Source organism: Sebastes umbrosus, chromosome 7 (assembly GCF_015220745.1).
Source record: "Sebastes umbrosus isolate fSebUmb1 chromosome 7, fSebUmb1.pri, whole genome shotgun sequence".
NCBI classification, from domain to species: domain Eukaryota; kingdom Metazoa; phylum Chordata; class Actinopteri; order Perciformes; family Sebastidae; genus Sebastes; species Sebastes umbrosus.
This window is the reverse complement of record NC_051275.1, coordinates 13483579-13506778: the sequence shown is the minus strand read 5'-3', so window position 1 is coordinate 13506778 and position 23200 is coordinate 13483579. Positions and strand designations below refer to the sequence as shown.

Here is a 23200-nt window from a genome sequence, read left to right as displayed (position 1 = left end):
AGTCCCCGGGCACAGACTCGCAGAAAGTGGGACATTTGAGGGTTTGAAACACATGCCAGAGAGCAGAATATATTCCGAACATCACTACCCCCAAACACTGTGCAACACAAGCTACGAAAATGTTCTTTGAAGCTGTGTTCAAGTTAATGTGATCCGTCCTTGCTCCGACTTAAAAGTCAGCCACGCCAAACAGAGTTTCTCACGGATGTTTATATGTGATGATGATCCCACCACGGAATCGCCAAGAAACACACAGACGGACCGTCCCTTCTCCCTCCTGAGGGGCTACTGTCGTTAACTTCTCAGACATAATACGACTAGGTCCACCTAATAATCTCCTAAACCGGGCCCTGCGCTCTCGCTTGTGTCCGTCCACGCTGGGCTCAGACGAGGAGCGTGGTTACTGCAGGGCAGCTGAGGTTCGACCGTGTCTCTGCAGAGACAAATCCTCATTTTCCCCAAGGCACTTCCTGTGAGCTTAAGTAATGGCAAAGCAGGGCTAAATGACTTTCAGTGCTCTGTGGGTGCTATTAGAGAGCGCCCATTCATTTTCATAACTTTAATATTTCAGGGATATACAGATTAGGAGATTTAATCTCCACGCGAGTATTCATCACTTGATTTTTAAGTGACATTTATCTCTGTAATGTAGTGTTTAGCAGAGAGGCGCTCTAGGAGCGCAGAAAGGCCATCTGTTGGTGTTTTTGGAAAAATGAACAGGGGGAGGATGAGAGATTAATCACAAGAAAATTGCATATATCGCATTTGCACTTTGTATTGCATGCACAGGGCTGATTAACGTTGCATTCGTGTTAACTGAAATGAAACTTTGTCTCAAATCAAGCAGCTACGAGGCAAATTACATAACAGTTCACAGTCCATTTACATACCAAGCAAGAAAGAAACATGATGGGTGAGTGTGACAGACAGGACAGGGGGGAAAAAAGGCTTTTGTACTAAACATGAGGTGACAGTGAGCGTGGGAAGCAGGCAGAGTAGACAGTGTGGGCCGGACAGATGTGTGAATGGCTACCAGGCTCGGTGTTTTCACGGCTGACAGGTAGGAGGGTGGACAGAGAGGTGAAAGGACAGCGGAAGTGCACATTATTGAGAGCCTGAGACGAACCCGCCGCCTGGCTCCCATTGTTCTTTTATTTCGTGGAGCAGTAAACCCATTAGGGAGGTGGTCTAATCCCATTGCCATGATACTGCCCTGTCACAGCTAATGGAGGCTTTGCCTACAGAGAAGAGAGATTGCTTTAATCCATCCATTGTCTTGATTGTGTTGACGGAGGATGAGAAGAGACTCCAGGGCAAATCGTTTTTATAAAAAACTCATGGCTATAAATTCCTCCACTTTCCAAAAATGATGTTTCAATTACAAACAGACAACGCATTCTCCATTATTAGTGAGGCTTGGCAGCCTCGTATAAACCACAGCAGAGGTGATTGAATTTCAGTCAAACTTAGGCTGACAATTTTCTTGTATCCAAGTCATAGACTATAAGAAGTGGACGTAGTCACCGTGACGTCACCCATTGGTTTGTGGACCGCCGTTTTGAAGCATCGATATTTTGCATTTCGCCTTCTTTGTTTTTATGGCAACCAGGAGTGACACGAGAGGGTGGAGCTAAGTATAACCGAACGCTGAATAAGACATTTTTAAGTGACTAAAGTGCAACAATTAACTTTCATGAACTGCAAACACAAGGACAACTCCCAGACCGGACAACGCCGTGGTAACAACCTGTCAATCACAAGGTAGCCACGCCCTCAACCATACCCTGCTTTATGGTCTATTTGAATCTAAATGGGACCGTTATTTACTAGATGAACATCATGCTGTGTCAAAGAAGACTTAAAACTAGTGGTTGAGACCATAAACTCATGATTACAATGTTTACTGAGGTAATAAATCAAGTGACAAGTAGGCTCATTTTCTCATAGACTTCTTTACAATCAGACTTATTTTTGCAACCAGAGGAGTCGCCCCCTGCTGGCTATTAGAAAGAATGCAGGTTTAAGACACTTGGCTTCACTTTTCAGACCATCGGAGGTTGCCCACTGGTCCAAGTACAGATAAATTCAAAATTACCTTACCAGAACGTTATTGTTTTTTTGGTGCCAGGTAAACTTATATTCCGATGACATGATCGTGTGGCAGTAGGGCTGGGCAGTATATCGATATTAGATCGATATTGTGATATGAGACTAGATATCGTCTTAGATTTTGGATGTCGTAACATGGCATAAGTGTTGTCTTCTCCTAGTTTTAAAGGCTACATTACAGTAAAGTGATGTCATTTTCTGAACTTAGAATGTTTTAGCTGTTCTGTTATTTGTCTTTTACACTTAGTCCTTATATCCACGTTACTGATGATTATTTATCAGAAATGTCATTGTGTTAATATTTTGTGAAAGCACCAATAGTCAACCCTATAATATCGTTGCAATATCGAGGTATTTGGTCAAAAAATTGATTTTCCTCATATCGCCGACCCCTACGTGGCACGTCAGTATGCATCTTCGCACCGCGTCGAATGGAAATTTGGTGAACGTTCAGGCGAATATTGCCTTGGCAGGTGATGGCCACTCACCTGTATTCATGCACGTGTGACCGTGCCCTGAGGGAGAGCAAGAGAGGCATACTTTCAACCACTGGAAATATTTTCATAATTTTGAGCTTCTCTCAGTCAAAGATGCAAACAACATCGCCATCCGTTTCAAACTTTGTGCGAGCAGCAAATTGCTTTCAACCGCAGAAAACACAACATCTTATTTATTGAAGCCTCTAATACGGCAGCACAGCCTGAGTAACTTTCCCAACACTCTTCATCAGGGATGATATGTATCTGATATATATCCCCAGTGAAAAGAGAACGAAGAGCAGAGGAAGCCAAGAAACAAGCTGCAACCAGAACTTTGATTCCTTCATAATCCCTCATCAGGAGTAAGCGGAACATCTGGCTCTAAAGCCTTTTAAGCAAGTTTTATTTTTTATTTGTCCTACTTTATTCTAATCCTGCCACAACCATGTGACTGTCTCCTCACTGAGACAGGCAGACATTCACATTCATGATTTTGAAATAGACACTAGTACTGCTTTTACCCCCCTTCGTTTTATTTTAAAGCCAAAAACACCCAGTTTGGGAGAATGGAGGAACGGGTTTCAGTCCACTCCCACTGTCTCATTATTCTGGCTTTTTCAACAGCCAGGCAAGTCAGCCGATCACCGGCAGCTTACAGTAAAAAGGGAAGGAAAAAAAAGACAGAATAATGACTGCTGCTGGCATTTCCGAGCAGAGCGAGCTCCTTACTACGAGGTACTCTAGAGGGGAGCAACATACAGAAAACATAACGTGTGGACCTCGGGGTGAGCAAAATGCATTTGAGCATAAAATGAATCACCTCAACTACAACTGTGAAGCAAATAGGGACTGACTGTACACAACAAAGAAATCCATCTAAGTTCTTGAATCCTTTTTATGTTTCGACACAAACCTCCACGACTCAGCGATGAAGTCAGCGCTTGTCCCGGCTATATTTTCTTCTATTTATTGAGATACATATCCACATTACTCCGAGCCCATGATACCTTCCGGTTATTCCTTTGACTGAAGTGGCGTCTGCGAGAGTTAGCGGTATGCTTACAGGTGTCTTCTTTTCTTGTTGCTTTTTGGGAAATAAATGATGTGGGAACAAAACCTGTCACACCTTATCCTCTTAACAATCCCACGGCTTGCCGGTGGGCCACTGCTGCTATTCTGTCTTTCAGAGGCTGTAGCAGGCTCAGTTTGAGAGCTATACGCTATGAAGCCACACTGAATTTTGGTGAGGAAAAACTGGCATGGCCATTGTCAAAGGGGACCCTTGACCTGTGACATCAAGATACAGTATGTGAAATAAAATGGGTCCTATGGGTACCCACGAGTCTCCCCTTTACAGACATGCCCACTTTATGATAATCATATGCAGTTTGGGGCAAAACATGCAGTTGTTTGCATGCAGTACAATACAAATGTGTTATTTTTTCCTATTCTAAAAATTATGGATTTGAATATTTCTGCATACTGGGGTCCCTAAACAGTCTTGGAATTGCATAAGTTAGGTATCACTGGAAAGCTGAAACTCTTGTGGATCTAATGAGCCCAACTCTATTCATGTGTGATGATGTTAGTCCCCATAGTAGCCATTTCATATAGTGAGACCATTTTTTGAAATTTGAACTCACTGTATAAAATGACCTGTGGTGACCTCTAGGATAATCACAGCCTCATGAAACTTTACAACCACAAACTAGAGACCTAGAGTATTCATATGATGGATGGCTTTGCTAGGTAGATTGACAATAAGGGGGTTTCTGTGCAGTTTCCAGAACAGAAGTGCTCACAATCCAATCGTCGAAAAAATGCAATTCTTGCGGAAATCTCCAAATGTCAAAACCTTTTGATACCAAACCACAGCATGGCTTTTTCTATGGTGATCCTCAAGGTCTTGGTGTCTTAATGTGGGATTTTGGGAGGATCAGTGATCATTTTTATCAATTCTCGAGTGGTAAAAAATAATGAAATTTAGTACCAAACAAATGGTATCAACCCAAAAATTGCTGCAACAACTTATGAGACATACTAGAGCACGGAAATGGCCGTCATATATTTCTATCATCATGTTCTTAGCCCTTTTACACTTTCACAATTTATTTTAATAATTAATACATTAATTTATTATTTTGTATTTATTTTTGCTGAGCTACATCTCAAATTAATCTTCAGGTTCCCAGATTTCAGATGATGTACACCACTTCTACGTGACATATACTTTTTTATCTCCCCCTGAACATCCCCTGTCCTTCGCTCACAGATTTGTGTCCCATCACCTCCTTCAACAAAACACGCCCAACCTTATTATTTGTTATTACTGTGGAAGTGCTGATAAGCCTCAGAGCTTTTTAGATTGTTCATTACTTCACCATCTGTGGCATGAGTCAACAAGTGTGACAATTTGTGTTCCCACATCATTTAACAAGCTCTACCTGTGGCATACTGGTAAAGCTGGAACTGTGATTCTCTGGGCTGCACTTCCGCAAACATACACAGGCGTCATTCGGACACATTCACGTGTGTTTCTTTTAAATGTAGAGATTGGGGTTATAACGCTCGTGTCCAGTAGCGAGCAGTATCACGTTTAGCAAACCACAATGTAAAGAACATGTAGGAGAAATCAGGGAATCAATTTCACCATAGTGACAAACAGCACTACATCAGTGAAATAATTTGGATTTATCAACAGAAATGGTCCAAGGTTATAATAGTTTTACATTTTCAGTTACTTTTTTATTTTATGTTGACTTTTTGATTTCATTTTAGTTCGTTTTCGGAGTGTGTTTGCTAGTTTCAGTTTAGTTTCAGTTTTTCAGAAAGGTTTAGTTTTAATTTTTATATATTTAGTTTCATAATAACCCTGAAATGAACGGGACGCTGATGAGATGGGCAACAATGTTAAGTGCCTTAAAGAGGAATTGATTTTTCTATGCCCTGCTAGAAGATCCCCTCCGTTAGTACTATATGGTGAAATGTACGCCCAAACCCTGCAAGAATGAATACAGAAAACGTCTCGACATGATGTTTGTTTGATCAACCCATCAGCTTGCAGGTCCGCACTGCGCATTGTCGAGATTTGGGAGGTGGGTAAATTAGCTCCTCAGCAAGCCTCTGGAATCTACGATTACCCATAACACTCTTTTCTGCGTAGCTTTGCAAAGCCGTGCATCTCCGCAGAAGCAATTCCAGCTAACTCTCACAGATGCCGGTTCAGAGAAAAGTTGTTATCCTCGGGCTAAGACATACAAGGCTAGAGTGAGTGAAGTGGAAATCTGTAAGTGCACTGCAGAGAAAAGTCTTAGTCATACAGCACAATTCATTATGCATCATTCGCTGGCAATTAATGTGTAACTAATGTGGTTAAAACCAGGTTAGTGTCAGCACTCCTGACGGTACTAACAGTCGAAACAGATGCATCGGTATTAATTACTGCTCGGTGGGAGTTTTAAGCTCTTCCTCCTCCCACCTGTTGTCCCTCAGACTGCTACCTCACACACAGCCGCCGCCGTCGCCACCCACAACAACACACACACATTTCTGCAAGACCACCAGCTTTAAAACTGGCCTCTCATTAACACCGCACACTCCCCCCCACCTCCCTGATAGAGCTAATTGGGTCACTATTTACCCCACAGTCAGCACAACCTCACGCTGAGTGGAGGGGGGAGTCTAAGACCACCACCACGCTGTCTTAGCATATGCCCTCTCTAGCCGGAGGCAGCGAGATTAAGAGCAAACACAGGCACTTATTAATACTGTTAGTCACTCGGAGCCTGCAGGTGAATCCTCCCTTTACCAATATGACTGTACTGTAATCTCCAGCTGCACACAACACTTAATTTCATTAGCAACGATTTAAAAGAGGCAATATGACAGTGCATGCATCATGTCTTCTCCCAGCTTGGATATTTGCATTAGTTGCAGCTGCTTTCCAATATACAGTATATATGCGAATCCCTATTTTTGGATGTGAGCGACAGACGAGGTCAGCCAGCCATGAGCACACTTACACACACTGTAGCCAGTAAGGAAGCCTCAATATGGCGGGAGATAAGACTGTGCTCAAATTGCTGTTTTGTGTCTTTTAACGAAGACAGTTCGACCTTGCTAATCTGTTATGCTCCTTCCCCTAATCAACCTAGTGACTAATCCATTTCCTCATGCCAAAGAGAAGCTGCAGTTCAGCCCGAGGCCGAGCCACACTGGCACAATTAGGAGGGAAGAAAGACAATGGCACGTGTCCTCGACCAAGGAGGGGAAAATAATAGACGCGGCTCCGAGTGGGAGCATTTTACTTCAGTGCACTTTCCCCAAGATAGTAGAAAGCTCACACTTCCCCTGCTGTATACTGCAGTAGCAGCAGACAACACACAAAGAAAAACACAGCCATGCATGCATGCATGCACACACACATGATATTGTTGGTGCACACAGAGAGGGTCCGCAGGTGATGTGATGTGTAATCCGGCTGAGAAGGTCAGCAACAGCAGTTTCTGGGGATACGATCAAGCAAAACACCAGAATTTCACTGGTTCCAGTTTCTCTAATGTGATGATTTGCTGCCATTAATTGACATATATGACAGTTAACTGAATATCTTTGGGTTTTGGACTATTAATCAGACATAATAATTAGGACTGTCAAAGTTAACGCAATAATAACGCATGAGCGCAAATGTGTTTTAACGGTACTAATTTCTTTAACGCATTAACGCAACTTGCAATTTTGAATCAACCTCTTAAAATTGGACAGGGCCGCCATCAGGTCAGCCGCTATCAATCTTTCAGAGGTTCTTTTGTTACACTAAGATATGAGAAAATTACTGGCATTATATGAAACTAGAAAACCACGGATTCCATTGGTACCAACCATGTCATACCAGCTTGTGATGGAGGCTAAATAACGCTCTAAACTTAGGTTTAATTTTGGTGAGGAAAAACTGGCATGGCTATTTTCAAAGGGGTCCCTTGACCTCTGACCTCCAGATATGTGAATGAAAATGGGTTCTATGTGTACCAGCAAGTCTCCCCTTTACAGACATGCCCACTTTATGATAATCACATACAGTTTGGGGCAAGTCAGAGTCAAGTCAGCACACTGACACACTGACAGCTGTTGTTGCCTGTTGGGCTGCAGTTTGCCATGTTATGATTTTAGCATATTTTTTATGCTGAACGCAGTACCTGTTTTGTGTTAATTGATTTCCAATAATAAATATATACATACATTTGCATAAAGCAAGCATATTTGCCCACTCCCATGTTGATAAGAGTATTAAATACTTGATAAATTTCCCTTTAAGGTGCATTTTGAACAGATAAAAAAATGTGTGATTAATTTGCGATTAATTATGATTAAATATGTTAATCAATTGACAGCCCTAATAATAATACATTGGGAAAGACTCTGGGAAATCATAATGGGATTCTTCACTTTTTTCTAAGACTTAATGGCCAAAACGGCAAAGAGATTTTTCTTAAAAGTTGCTTGTAGAATTGAACTATAGCATACTGTAAGTGGAGTATTACTATGATGTGGATATGAAGGCCAGGCAGGTAGAAGCAATGTAATGGGAAATTTGTCAAGCTGGGTGTTGTCCTCATACTTTTGTCCATTACTCATGATAACATGTTATTTACCACCTCCCTTGTAAAGATTTTGGGAAACTCAGACTCTGGCAAGAAAGACGCCAATCAGGACAAGAAGCACGAACCCCCTACAGCTTTCCAAAACACTTCAGCTTAACAGAAATCATCTCAAACACTTGTCATTGAGCCTGACCGACAGTAAACACAGAAAGTAGTCCCCTGCAGCTGTGGTAGCGCGCTGCACAGCATAACGGATGACATAAAGACAAGCATTTGGGGTAACGTTTTTTCTGTTAAACTGTAGTGTTTTGAATGTTGAATGAAGCTCGCGCTCTGTTACCGATTGATGTTGATCTTGCTGCCAGAGTCTGTGTTTCCCATATCTTTGCTACAGAGAGGGAGAACCGATCCAACTTTTTCTCTCCTGATACTGATTCCTGTACCTCAATTCAAACCGTAAACTGATCCAATATCTAGACTATAACTTGTCTACGTATTTCCCATATGTACACCACACATTCATTATCATTTTTATGATTCACTGAATGAATGTTACTGTCAGCAGAAACATTTAATTTTTACTATTGTCAGAATCGGCACCCATACATATCAAGCATATCTGATCGGTGCATTCCTAAGTTAAATGTTGTCATGATCAATCTAACTATAAAGCGAGGAATCTCTCTCTTTCTGTCTATCTTTCACATATCTCGAGAACCGCTCATCCGAATGACTTCACACCTGGCGGGTGTACTGCTCAGGACCCATGGGAGGGCAGTGTCGAATGTAGGGCAATTTGAACGTTTTGGCCTGTAACATATGAACCTTATCTCTCAGAAACAAAGTCATTTTTCCTGGATTCTGTGGAACAAGACAAATCTATCTATATAAGCGATGCCCACTGATTTTTTTGCTACTCCTAAAATTTTTTAGCAATCGTCACCAAATTTGGTACAGAACATCTCTGGAAAAAGCCAGAAAGGGTACCTTTTGTGATTTTTGATATGGTTTTGCTATAGCTGGACCTCACATTTAGCTCAAATGCTGTGGGCAGGGATTATATTACAAAAAATATCATGTCTCCTGAACGATTTGTGCTAACACGACTACATGTGGTGGACACAAGTAGATATGATGTCTGGGTGACCATGGCAAATTTGGTGCTATTTTGCCAATAGGTAGCGCTGTAGCAGCATTATCTAACTCTAAAGGAAGTATTCTCTGTCCGTCTGTGTGTCTGTGTATGTATGACCATCCTTCACATATCTCAAGAACCGTCCAATCAACTTCACACTCAACAATGCTACAAGCAGAACTTCTGGGGGCGAAGCAATCAGCCTGTTCCGGATGGGCCCACGCTCCAAACAGGCACGGCACTAGTACTTATAATGGACAAAAATGTGAGCATAGACACCTAAGTAAAAAAAAGAAAAACACCAGAATTTCCCTTTAACGTCTAAAGAAAACTTATATAGTGTAAATTCAAAAAACTGTTTCCCTTTACAGCAGAATAGACATCTTCTAATCAATCAATTATTAATGTTACATCAGCCAAAATCTCAATGACTAAACTCAACATGTCATAGTATTATTATATCCATGTTACCTATATATTCACATTCTTAAATGTATGACGGATTTGCTAAATTAGTAGCTAACTAGCTAAAAACATGTTTAAATTCACTGTGCTGACTCCTCTCAAGCTGGAAATACACACTTAAGGGCTACAGCCAAAATACATTATTGTCACAGCAGCCTAAAATTGGGAACAAATCCACAGACTATTACTTATTACTAAATTTATCTCCACCCACACCACTATTTTTTAGGGGTTGCTTCCTAGAGTCTGGTTGTTTCCTATCATTATTCTTAAACATGGTCAGCTCTCCAGTGGACCTCCATAAAGCTGCCAGACAGCTGCAAAAAGATCTGGGACACAACTGTGAAGCATCTGTATACTGTACACGCACTAGTGGAAAAAACATGCACACACACACACACTAACACGCACTTTCAGGACTATGATCAATAATGTAGAGCCTTACTGGCAACATCCAGTGAAGCATTGCGACTAATGGCCTCTCCCAGGTAGTTGCGGGCCACACAGGTGTAGACGCCCTCGTCTGGTTTGCTACGGCGTCCGTGGACGATGCGCAGGAAGAAGAGGGAGCCGCTGGGCAGGAGCATGCGGTGGGACCGGGGGTCGTCTTTGTCCGTCTCAACGCGCTCGCCATCCTTGTACCACTCTATGCTGGGAGTGGGTCTGCCCTCTGCCTTGCAGTTGAGGGTGGCGGGCTCCCCCTTGGACACGATCAAATCCGAGGGGTCCTCCGCAATCCGAGGTGCGCCGTCTTCAAACCGTGCCCGGGACCCTGTGAAGTGGAGATGAGGGCAGATGTTATCTCATCCATCTGACCACCTACCATTTATGAAAACATATAATCTCTTTGTAACAGGACAGACAGAAAGCAAAGCCATTTGAAAGGCGAGAATATCTTCCTCCAGAGGTTGCTCGACGAAGACACTGGTTGGATAAATGTGTGTGTAGCGAAGCAGCAAATCGTGGGTAATCTCTCTTTGAAGGTCAACTCTGAATTCAGGGGAAGACATTTTCCCAAAGCAACCTAAGCCTTTCAGATCACTAAGTTTGATATCCATTTGTTCTTGCTATGTTCTGCAAATAGCAAAACGCTGTAGCTCTATATTGCCGCAAGAGAACACACACATATATATATATATATATAGAAGAGTATTTTCACAGAAGACACTGCCTGTACAGAGGGTTCAATCAGCCATGTGATATGGTAATGGCCAATCTCTGTGTCAATCAGGGTTGTTGCAGAGGTAAGGATGATGGTTGTTGGAAAGCTGAGAATAAGACAAGCAGATCTGTGAAATTTAAGGGGAGAAAGACCCGAGTTGAGTCGAAGAGATACAGACAACTCCCATATCCTTCTCTCTGGGGATCCATTACTATCTTCCCATGGCTGTGAGGGAAAGGCACACTGCCTCAAATCCTAAGGTAAGCTTTTAGACGAAGACCAAATGTCTCGAACAGTGTGTTACAGTTGGAAAAATGAATAATTCAAAATGCCGCTGCTTTTAAGAACAGATGGTCTCCCCCTCTCTCTGGAAAAAAAAGAAAAGAAAATGAAATGGTCACTGTGCCACTGATTATTGTGCTGCTCCGTCTGAGGCATTATTTTCAGCACATAATCTAGGCCGCATGAAATCCTCCATTATCATCGGAGAGGAGCAGTCAGGAGTAACCCATTGACACACATGTTGTTGCACATGCTTCTGTTACATTATACTTAAATCTGAGGCATCGGGATAAACCCGCACTTTCCAGCTGTAAGCAGATTTATGTCTTTTCGTGAACTGATTTGATCCGCGCGGGGCCGGGAGTCGCCATCATGGCACAGACCTGAAGTAAACATTTAAAGAGCGATCTGAGCGCTCTCGGCTAAACACCCCAGGGTCACAAACCAGGACAGCTCAAAACACTAATGCAGGATGTGGATGAATACTAATCGAGCCATTCTAATGTGCCATAGCACCTCCAGTCAGTCCGCGACAAAAGCACACACTTTGTTTACAAAAAAAGAACAGGTGTAAATTCATGCTATGCCTGTAATGCTAATCCTTTAAGATATGATGATGTGCTTTCCCATAGATTATATTCCATCACATCTGTATGCTATTTAGGAAAAGTACACATCGACACATCTGTTTGTGTTTGTCCACAGAAAATGTATTTTTGATTTTGAGGAAGCATCTCTACAGCTGAGTGGTGTCCTGGTGGTGAACCGTGTTTTTAAAGCACGCAAAGGATTCACTGGCGGTTTCAAATCCCAGCTCATGTAACACAGTTACATCACCCTGAACTCTTCATCTTCTATCATAACTGGATTTTATCACAAAAACAAATACTGCGAGAGAGTTGACTTCTTAAGAGATTACTTCCAGCTGTGTAATGCTGCATTTCCATGAAGTTGGTATCTAAATCCGTCCAAAATATCTGGTACTAAAACGGAGGCAATGGACGCAACACTGGATCCTACACTTCCCATAATGCAACTCAATGCCTTCTTTTGTTATACCCTCCCTACCTGTTAAATACCCTTGTCTTTGAAACTCCACATCCACACATTGTAATGTAGGTTTTCTGTTATACATTTGACTCTTGAACTCTGCTATAGAGATGGTCTGCCAGTGCCTACATTGGTATTTATGCTTTGGTCATGTCTTGGAGTATCTTCAAATGCTTCATATTCATAAAATATGTACAACATAAGTCAAAATGTTATGTAAGTCAATATACCATAATAACTGATAAAAGTATTGTAATTGTGTCATAAATTAAAAAAAAAAAAAAAAAGTGTCACTAAATAAACACACAAAACATATTGATTCAAAAAAATCTAGATGAAGAAACGTGAGCAAAATATTTCTCAGCACACCATGAGTTATTTGAACTACGCAACTTTTTTTTAGTTTTTGAGATACGCTCATTTTTATAAATTATAGTTTTGTTACGTTCCGCACGTAATGTAACAGAATGACATCATCACAAATTTGAAACGTCATGACACGAAAGACAAAAGCTTTAGCAGCAAAAACAATGAATGATCTAGCTATTATATTTTTTTATTTTACATGAATTAAAACAGGATCATACAAACAACGATCTCCCAGGGGAAATACTCTGGCGCCACCTTGCGCTGTCAGCATGTTTGGTACCGCACGTAACGTAATAACGTCATCATGAACGCACAACGTGATGACGTGAAAGACAGAAGCATTAGCTTTCCACTGCAGAAAGAATGAATGTTCTGGCTATTGTGGTTCTTAGTTTAGATCAATTTTAAACAGGATCATGCAAACAATAATCTCCCACAGCCGCCCACGGGAGGTCTGTTTTTAAAGGGTTCAGGTCTCCAAGCCCGAACCGATGTAACCCTTGTGACATCCCTATGACATCATCAGGGTTATTTTCTCAGACTCAGCAAAGCTCCTCCAAAGCCACACAAGATATTAAACAGCTGTTGTCAGGCTGAGTAGCACTACTAACAGCAGGTTAACTGATATTCATGTGTAAAATCAGTGGTATGCCACTTTAACTTTACAAAACTGGTTGTCAGCTAATACATTATTGTTCAATAAAAGAAAATCTTAAAACAGCAATCTTTGGTACAAGACAGAACCTCAACTCCAGATCTGATTCTCTGACTTTACTTTATAAAGATGGTGCTTTTACTTTATAAAGATCTCAAACAAATCTTCTCCCTTTTAAAGCTGTAAAGATGGACTTTGGGGGGCAGCATTACAAAACTGTCAACACAACATTGATATGATATTGCCTTATATAGTTGTCCAGCAGATATAGTGCAACATTAGCATTCATTTGGAGTCATATTTCTGTACACTGGATGAATGTTAATCCAATATTCACTCTCTTTATGCTCTGTTTTTGGTCTCCACCAACTCCTGAGGGCAATATCTGTCTCTTTAGCTGCTAAATGCTCCACTGCGCTAACTGTGTCTGTCTGCTGTTTGCTGCTGAGCATGTAAAGTACAGTGAGTTACTTAAAGTAATAATCTCAAAGATTTTCATTTGAATGAGGTAACACAAGCGTGATGGAGCCTATGGCCCACTAATGAAAGTATTACAATATTTATATATTTGCAGTATTATGAACTGGGTGTCCGCTAACCGCTATTGTTCATCAAAAATGCATCTACAGGTCATGTATAGCAAAGGAGCGGAGTACAATTCTGAAATGTAATATCTGTAAAGATGCTGTGCAGTTTTTATTGGGACTGCCATCAAAAGCAAGAGTCCTACACTCTCGAAGATCTAAGTTGCAAAATAAACTTCTGCATACCATTTAATTGGATCAAACAAACAAAAAAACATTAGTTACGCAATGGTATAAAGAAATCATCAGAGTACTTTCCGTGGAAAGACTTAGTGCTCAAATAAAAGGAAATGAGAGCAGCTTCATAAATGTATAGCAGCCACTGTTAAATCACTTACCCGATGATCTAAGTGACTTCATTCAAAGAGGAAGTGGCACATTGGACTGGGAAGCTCCAGAGGCCCTTTAAAATGAATTTCATGAATGATTTGCATGTTAACAAAGTGTATTAGTGTATATGTGTGTAAAATGTATCTTTATAAGATTAATGTGTGTTTATGACTCTAAAGGCATCATTACAACCCCTCCCACCACCAACACCCATATTATTTATTTATTTATTTGATTTTATTTATATTTTCCCTTATTTTATTTTGTTTGGTATTTGTTTTTTGTTGTTGTTTTTTTTTAATTATTTTTACTTGCAGTTTTGTTCATCTGTTTACTATTCTAGCAAGCTCAGGCCTGTAACAAAATTATGATGTTATTGTTAATGTGAAAAAAAATAGTATTTTAAGAATTATAACAATGGTCATTTTTGGCATTTTTTTGCCAGCAGATCAGTTTGAAATATTGCAGGGAGTAATGGAACAAGCAGTAGCAGCCACTCTGAGCTGTGAGATGAAGAGCTGCAGGCGACAGGCTGCATCACCTCCAACTTCTCAGCAAGGTAACCAACTATTGTACTTTCACTTTCGCTATTTGCAGACTTATGCTCATACTGTGCAGCATAAAAATCAGATCACGGTTGCTCACAGAAGGATGGAAAAAGGCCAAATATTCTTCTTTATTAAATTGGCAATAGTTTGTTTTGCTGCCCCTGGTATTCTGGAACCTGCACATACTGTTTAAACAAGTAAATAGGGTTTCGCCAAATCAACCAGGAATGAAATCTTAAGGATGGCCACTTGAAAGGACCAGTTTGTAACAAATAGGGGGATCTATTGGAAAAAAATGGAATATAATATTGAGAAGTATGTTTTCTTTAGTGTATAATCACCTGATAATAAGAATCATTGTGTTTTCGTTACCTTAGAATGAGCCGTTTATATCTAGATTGGGAGTGGGTCCCCTCTCCATTGAGTCTGCCATGTTGCACCACGTTTCTACAGCAGCCCAGAACGGAAAAACCAAACACTATTAACTTTTCCTGCTCGGGCCAGAGTCGATAACGTTACTTGCTGCCGTCGCCCCCGCTCTCTCTCTCTTGCTTCACCACTCACGTCCCACACACACTCTAAGCACACAACAACTGGCTCTAGACAAGGCCATTAGCATTTTTTGCGTCACATAAGAGAAGTCGTAATCTGCAACTTCACTGCTAGATACCACCAGATCCTACGTACTTTTCATTTAAGTCTTTTTGCTGAAAACAAGCTGATCAGAGTGGTGAGACTGAGCAAAACAGTAAAGCCGTGGACCATAAAAACTAAAACAATGAGCTGTAAGACACTAAAACTCTCTGTGGAGCTCTCTGTCCCCTTCACATCCCACATCTATTGTTAACATGAAAAAGTACCAGTGCAGCTTTAATGTAACGTAAGAGGAACACTCATTCCTCTGAGGGACTTTAAAGTTTTACTAGCTCATATTTTTAATAATATATGTGATTGGTTTAATTATGTGGCTGTGTTTATGTGTGTGTGTTGATCTCAATGAGATTTCCCTGAATAATTTAAGTTTAACTAACCATGCAACCATCTGTAGATTTGTATTAGGATGTTTTATCTCCACTGTATAATCCTATAAAACACTCAAATGGCTCTCTCTTGAGACGAGTGCTTTAGTTTCAACTTCAAATGCATTTAAACTGTAATCTTTATTGTAATAACAGTTCTTTGTCTCTCGTACTCACAGATTCCTCTGATGAGTTCCTTTTTATAGTCCCCAAACCTTAACTTTATGTTAATGCCGGGCTCTTTTTGATACCAATAAATGGCATTATATTTACTCACAGGAACACAGATGAGGCCCAGTTGTATCTCGAATAAAACCATCAATCTGTCATTAACAACACCATTAACTATTAACAATGGGTAATTTTCCTCCTTTTATTATACGCATTTACAGTTTTATAGCGGCAGTAGTCTGTTGTGTAATGTTCTCTTTCCGGCTTAATGAGATCCAGCTGTCCTTGTACTCGGTGTGTCGGCACATACTGTGAAGTTCTGATTGCTTTTAGTAGGTTTGAATGGCAGGAATGTCACCGTGACAAATACTTGTGTATTCATCGTATCAAGTGTGCATTTGAAAGAGACGAGAGACGTCTTCGAAAAATATGAAAAGGAATTTTAATGCCTCTAACTATGCAGTTCAATATGAGAATTAAAATGGGATCAGAAACACTTTTTCTCATTGATATATCAGACGTTGGGATGATTAATGATGATTAATGGGTTCTTCCGACAGTATCAATGTGACGCCATGCATTACAGAGAAAATATAGTCTTGTCAAAAATTAAAAAAAAGAATAGCAAAGAGCTTCAGGTGGCCAAAGTGACAAGCACCGACCTGCTCCTGTCAGTGAAAAGTGTGCACCACCTTTGCTTTTGGGTTTGCTTCATGACAGGAAGATTGGGGTGCAGTGGTTGAAAGCCCCTTTCAGCTATAAAAGAAACTCTATTTTTCCCCGTTTGTGACACGGAAAAATAAGCGTCACGGGCGATAATGGGGATCTCTGTGAAGGTATGTTTTCAGTCAGATCATAAACACGGCCAATTAGAGGCAGCAGCGGGTCCTCAGAGATATCCGAGCGCATATGGGAATTTACTGTGTGACTTGATTTGTGTGAAAAATATTAATCTGGGGCAGTCTGGTGTGAAATGACTTTCATGTTTACAACAAGTAGAAGTAGAAGGTTATCGGCTACTGATGTTGTAGAATTTCAGAACAAATTACATAAACACAGGAAAAAATGTTACACAAGCTGCTGCATCAGTTCATTTAAACTGTTGTTACGAGTCCCAGAAATTCACCGCATTAATCGATATGTTGCGGCAAATTACAGAGGGAGAATATTTTCAATTTACTGTACATACAACTTTATGAAAGTATTATTTTGGAGATTTCAGAATAAGAGACTGGAGCCACGTCTGACTGCTTTAAGTGGTTTCTCAGCAGCAAATAAAACACAAGCAGTGCTTTACAATGAACAAATACAGCTAGGTGTGTTTAAAAAAACAACAACAGGAGATCAGCTGAACAATCCAGATTTTTTGAACCAAGCTGGAGGTAAAATGTCCAATTCAACAAGTATTGATTCAAAAGGCTTGCATTGAATGTCACAATACAAAACAAACCAGTGTTAAAGACGCCGTAGTTAAGAAACACACATCATCTTTGTGCCAAAGGAAGCTCTGTCAGAGAGGACGAATCAATGAAACCCTTTTAAACACATCTCAACTTCTATGAACCTTGCACACGTTCGGCGCGAGGTGCACCAGAGTCAAGATAATCCATAAGAGTGAAAAGCAGTCAACCTTCAACTGTCGTCGAATAAGGAGGGAGTTTTGTAAATGAGAGTGCGCAGGGTGTCATGCAAGGTTATCACTCTCTTGTACACTCTCAAGGCCGTCCTGTGTACAAATGGATGTGTCAGGAGTCAGGATGAGAGGCAGAGGTGCTCTTCGTGGAGAAATACAGTCAATTTGATTCAACAGCTGTACTCATTTGATAGGTGTTCAAATTGAAGATGATGTTTTCTCTGTCTACCTACTAAATAAAACATTTTAGGATATTTGACAGTTGTTATGAGTGAAGGCCACTTCCAATGTTTATGGACCCTCCCATCCTCGCCTCCTCTCGACAGCCTGCTGGTAGCCTTGGTGTACATGAGGGCCTTGTATACATTTAAGTTGTTCTTGTTAAGTATATACTGTATAGGGCTGTCAAAGTTAACGCGATAATAACGCCACTAATTTCTTTAACGCATTAACGCAATAGATCCTCCGGAGGTTGTAGCAGGATCCGTTTTAAAGATAGAGTGAAGATACTGAAAATAAGTAAAGGTGTCCCTTGAATGAAAATGGGTTTTATAGGTACCCACGAGTCTCCCCTTTACAGACATGCCTACTTTATGGTAATTGCATGCAGTTTTGGGGCAAGTCATAGTCGAGTCAGCACACTGACACACTGACAGTGTGTCACTGACAGTGACTGTTTGCACTCTGTGCTGAGTTTGCCATGTTATGATTTGAGCATATTTTTTCTGCTAAATGCAGTACCTGTGAGGGTTTCTGGACAATATCTGTCATTGTTTTGTCTTGTTAATTGATTTCAAATAATAAATATATGCATATATTTGCATAAAGCATGAGTATTTGTCCATTCCCATGTTGATAAGAGAATTAAATACTTGACAAATCTCCCTTTAAGGTACATTTTGAACAGATAAAAAGTGTGCGACAAATTTGCGATTAATCACAATTAAATATTTGAATCGATTGCAAGCCCGTATATTTATTTATTTATTTATTTATTTATTTATTTATTTATTTATTTATTCATTTATTTTTTCTTTGTTGATATGAATGATTTTAGAGAATTGGAAATTAGCACAATCAACGCCCCAATAATACCATATAAGGCTACTCGTCGTGCCCCATTCAACTGTCTCTGCCAATATATAAGCAGGGCGACACGCTCTCTTCCAAGGGCCATGACGCGCATCCAGAAGTCAGGTTACACTTCCTGTTGACCTTGTTACGTACAGAGACAAATTAACCTTCAATTAGTATGTAATTTAAGTAATTGTGCAGTTTGAGATGTTCATATCGATATTGTAGTGTTATACAATTGCATCAATGGTCAATTTAAATGAATGATGATATCGTTATGTAAAAGTGTAATTTATGTAGGATTTTCCTGTTTACACCGCATGCCCAGTGTGCGTGAATGGTCCTGGGATATGCGTTTTCAGGCATGGTAGTTTTAAAATGAAAATATATAATGTGGATGTAGCTTTAGTGTGTGTGATGCGACACAGAGAGGGGACTGTTCGTTCTAAAAAACAATAGCGGCTTCAGAAGAGGTTAGCGTCGATGCTGCAATAGCATCAGTTATATCAGAACTGGAGAGTATTTCTTCATTGAAAGAAGAGCACAGAACAATACTGAAGGCTTTTCTCGATGGAAAAGGTGTTTTTGCTCTTCTCTGCTCTTCTTTGTTTGATTGACAGATGGTTCATCCAATCACCTGCCAAGTATTTTTTTTAAAGTGCCTGCCTTTTTCCAAATAGTTTCCAATGACGGCAGGAGTTACAGGGGTCACGTTAAAAAAAGTTACAAATGTTTATTCAACTGAAAGAGCTCCGTATCTCATTATTTGTTTTATATTTGAAGAGTCATTGACTTTAAATCTGCAATAATTGGGCTATTTGTTTTGGCCACTTGAAGGCAGAGGAAACAAGCTGTGAACACAACAACAGTGACATATCATTAGCTGTTAGCAAACAGTTGCTCATTTACACATGCAGCCGTTACGGAGCAACATTATCATTCATTGGGAGTCATCTTTAGCTGCTGAATGCTCCTTTATGTTCACCAGTCAGTCGCTAATTTTGTCTGTCTGCTGTTTGATGCTGAACAGGTAGTGTAGAGTGGAGATTTGGAGCTTTTTTGCTGAAAACAGATGCCTGCTGTAACCAAAAACAACATCATGAGCGCAGTGAGAGTGAACCAAAACAGTAAAATTGTGATCTGGACAGTCAAACAATGAGCTGAAAATCACTATAAAGCTCCATAAAGCTCCATAAAGCTCCATAAAGCTGAGGGGAGACACATATTTGAGGGTTAATTCTCCGTACCGTAGGTTCATCACTACAAGTGACCCCTTTCACACCGTCATTCAATACATTACTATAATAGAAAATGTTGACTATAGCTGCTTTAATTTGCTGCTGGCGTTCTCTGATTGGCGGCTTTTTCCCAGGTGAGAGCGCACATCCTATATACTGTACTGTATGTATTTATGATGCTGTTTGTCTACATGAACTTGATATGACCTAACTCATTGTGATCTGATCATGTGTGTAAGCATGATTAGATGTAGTAATTGTCATGATTGCTTCTGATCTGTGAGAATTTCTTCATTTATTCACAAAGCAATCGAGAATAAGCAACCAACCGCAGTCAAATGATTCCCATTAGTGCCGCACGCAGCTCTGATAGACAAGCTATTGCATTGGCCCTAATTGCAAACTCAGACGCACGGTCATTTGTTTGCTCACGGCGTCTCCTACGTTTCTGCCTCATCTAACACACACAGTTAGCAGGCCAAGAGCCGGGGGGGTGATCAAGATCACGTCTTGAAAACCCTGTTGATTCAGGCTATATTTGGCGTTTCTTGGCTCCTAGCTGCGGCATTACATAACAAGGGAGCGCTTTCATTAGTTAGTATTTCTGAATATTAACCTTGCATCCTCCCCCGGGGGGCGGAAGTGTACTGCTGTCACGCTAATGTGTGAAAACAACAACGCCGCAGAGGGCACGTCTCTGCTTTGCTTCAGATCTCGGTGCCTTTTAGCAACAGCCACGCTCGGAGCAAAACGCACACAAGAAGCCGGACCTGTCTGAGCTCGCTGCTTGATATCTGGTGAGAAACACAACGGTCCGTAGGCAGACTAACTTTACAAGTTAAAGTGAGACAGGAGCAGAAGGCTGGCAGCTTGTCTGTGGGGCTGGTGGCTGTCTGCTGAGATTTCCTCGTGTCTTTTTCAATTTCAATTCATTTACATACTTAAAAAGGCCAAAAACATTCAAGGATTCCTTGTGGCGTTGCCAAGTAATCTCTGCGGGAGGGCGATAACGTGCCACGGCAACCTAAATTTCAAAGCGGAGAAGTCAGGTTTGATTTTCTTCTGGCAACAGTCTGGGCTCTTTGAGCCTTTGTTTGGCAACTGTCCTCCTCCTCGGCCATAATCTAATCTCTAAATGATGTCATCAGCGACTGTACCAGAAGTGGGGCATCATCCACATCCGGTGATATGACTCAAGCATGAGGCACATAGTGGTTTCATCATCCACAAGAGGGGACTGTGAGAGGCTTTAGTCAGCCTTCAGCCATATTTGTCACTTAAGTAATGAGCAGGAGGACAGAGTGGACACAAATCACCAGCAAAGGGTTGTTTAGCATCGATTAGTTCCACGCCGAACACGCCAACAAGCTGAGTCTGAATACAGCTCAAGATAACTGACATTTCAATGAGACGCATTAGGGTCGACACTGATGCCGTCTTAATTGAGGTTTGGTTTGTGCGCGAGAGAAAGAGCTGCTGCGTTGAATCGAGCGCAATTTGTGAAGGGAGACTGTTGTTGTTTTAGCTCAAAATCACACAGAGGATTGAGAAAACACAAAGAAAACCCCCGCCGCACATCTTCAGAGCAACAGAGAAGAAGTTATTAGCTGCGCACAGCGACACAAACAAAACATAACTGGCTGACACATTCCTCATTTCTTTTATATAAAAACAACAGAATCAAATCGACCAGTGCGGTACTTGTTTCAACACAGCTCCCACAGAGGTCATGCAGCCTGTTGGAATCCTCTTCTCTCAAGTACTTTTTTTTTTTATGAAAATACACATCACCCTATGGGTATGTGCAGCATAATAGAGGTGGGAATGATACCCACTCCACATTAATGGATGTAGGCAGATGGTGTGGGTGTTGAGAAGTGCATTTAGAGGTGGCGCCGGTTTGTAATAATGAAGCAGAGCGAGTGGCAAGAGGAGTCACAGCGGATTTATAGTGAAATTATAGTATATCGTTCAAGAAGGTGTAAAATAGAGCTAGACTGATAAATTGGCCCGAGTTGTTATTAGCTTATTTCAGATACATTGGTATCAAGGTATATGTCGGTCAATAAATGAAAATAAATTGCAGTACTGAAATGCCAAAGATATACTGAGGCAGCCTAATTTAGAAACACACAGTTTCTCCACAAGAGAAGATTACAAGTCACAATTTCTTAAAGCTTCTATAAACAATAATTTCATATTAACAACGGATCACATGACTACATGCTTGTGAAAAGCTGGTAGTGACAATCTCGCAAAGAATCAGCGCCTGTCTCTGCAGTTTCCTTCAGCTCTAGAAGCATTTTAGCATCTCATTGTTTTGGTTTTACATCCCGTTACTGCTGTTTTGGAACACTGTACTTTTATCAGCATCATTTTCGGCAGATGTTTTCATTGAAAAAGCTCTAAAATCTCACTGTACTCTACCTGTTTAGCATCAAACAACACACAGACAAAGTTAGCGACAAGCTGGCGAGCTACAGTGGAGCATTTAGATAACTAATTAAGCACTTAGCAGCTAAAGAGACAGATATTTTCCTCAGGAGTTGGTGGAGACCAAAATAAGCTAAAAGAGAGTGAATATTGGACTTAGAAACACGACTTAGAAACAAAGGTGGCCAGAAACACGACTCAAATGAATGCTAATGTTGCTAATGTATCTGCTTAAAAAAAAAAAAATCTGTTATTGCAGGTTTAAAAAAAACAAAACAAATTTAAAGGTGCTAAATACAAGATTGGCAACATTTCTATTGCCACGGTCACATGCTCTAAAAGCATGCGCGGCAGACCCGGCGATGTCAACAAAGCACAGAGAAGCTCCGATTACAACCCACACAGAGGGAGAGTACTTCATTCTCTGCTCAGGTAGACATTACTCCTCTATATCTTTACATAGCAAATAGTTGTTTGCTGCTACATTAATGCTCTGGATATCAGATTTAGCACCTTTAAGAGGTGCCATGTGGAGCTTTTCTTGTAAACAAACAAAAGTTCTGTTTTACATTCAGTGTTTCTCACCAGAACACATTATGTGTATTATTGAGGCAGTAAACGCATCGAGTCCATTTCCATCCGTGTAGAACATTTGAAAAGCCAATTAGTAATATTTTAAATCCTGCATTGATGCTATAGCCTAAGTCTAATTATTTACTGCCTTTGCTGGCGTGTTTATGCTACCAACTCTAATTCAGTGACACAGCATGAATGAAACCACCAAATCGTGCCGTCACGTTCTCAATACTAACAAAATAGGGACCCACTCGTAAAAATATTTTTCCATAGTGCTACTAGGGGTCA

General features: G+C 40.7%; 1 protein-coding gene across 6 annotated transcripts in view; it reads right to left on the bottom strand.

Moving 5' to 3' along the window:
- Nucleotides 1-23200, bottom strand: part of zgc:77784 (uncharacterized protein LOC402947 homolog) — a 74015-nt gene that overhangs the window by 48471 nt on the left and 2344 nt on the right. For all 6 annotated transcript variants that reach the window (XM_037775338.1, XM_037775343.1, XM_037775340.1 and 3 more), the window contains exon 2: nt 10234-10560. In XM_037775338.1, coding sequence (XP_037631266.1) covers nt 10234-10560 — 327 coding nt within the window. The remainder of the gene's footprint in view (nt 1-10233; nt 10561-23200) is intronic.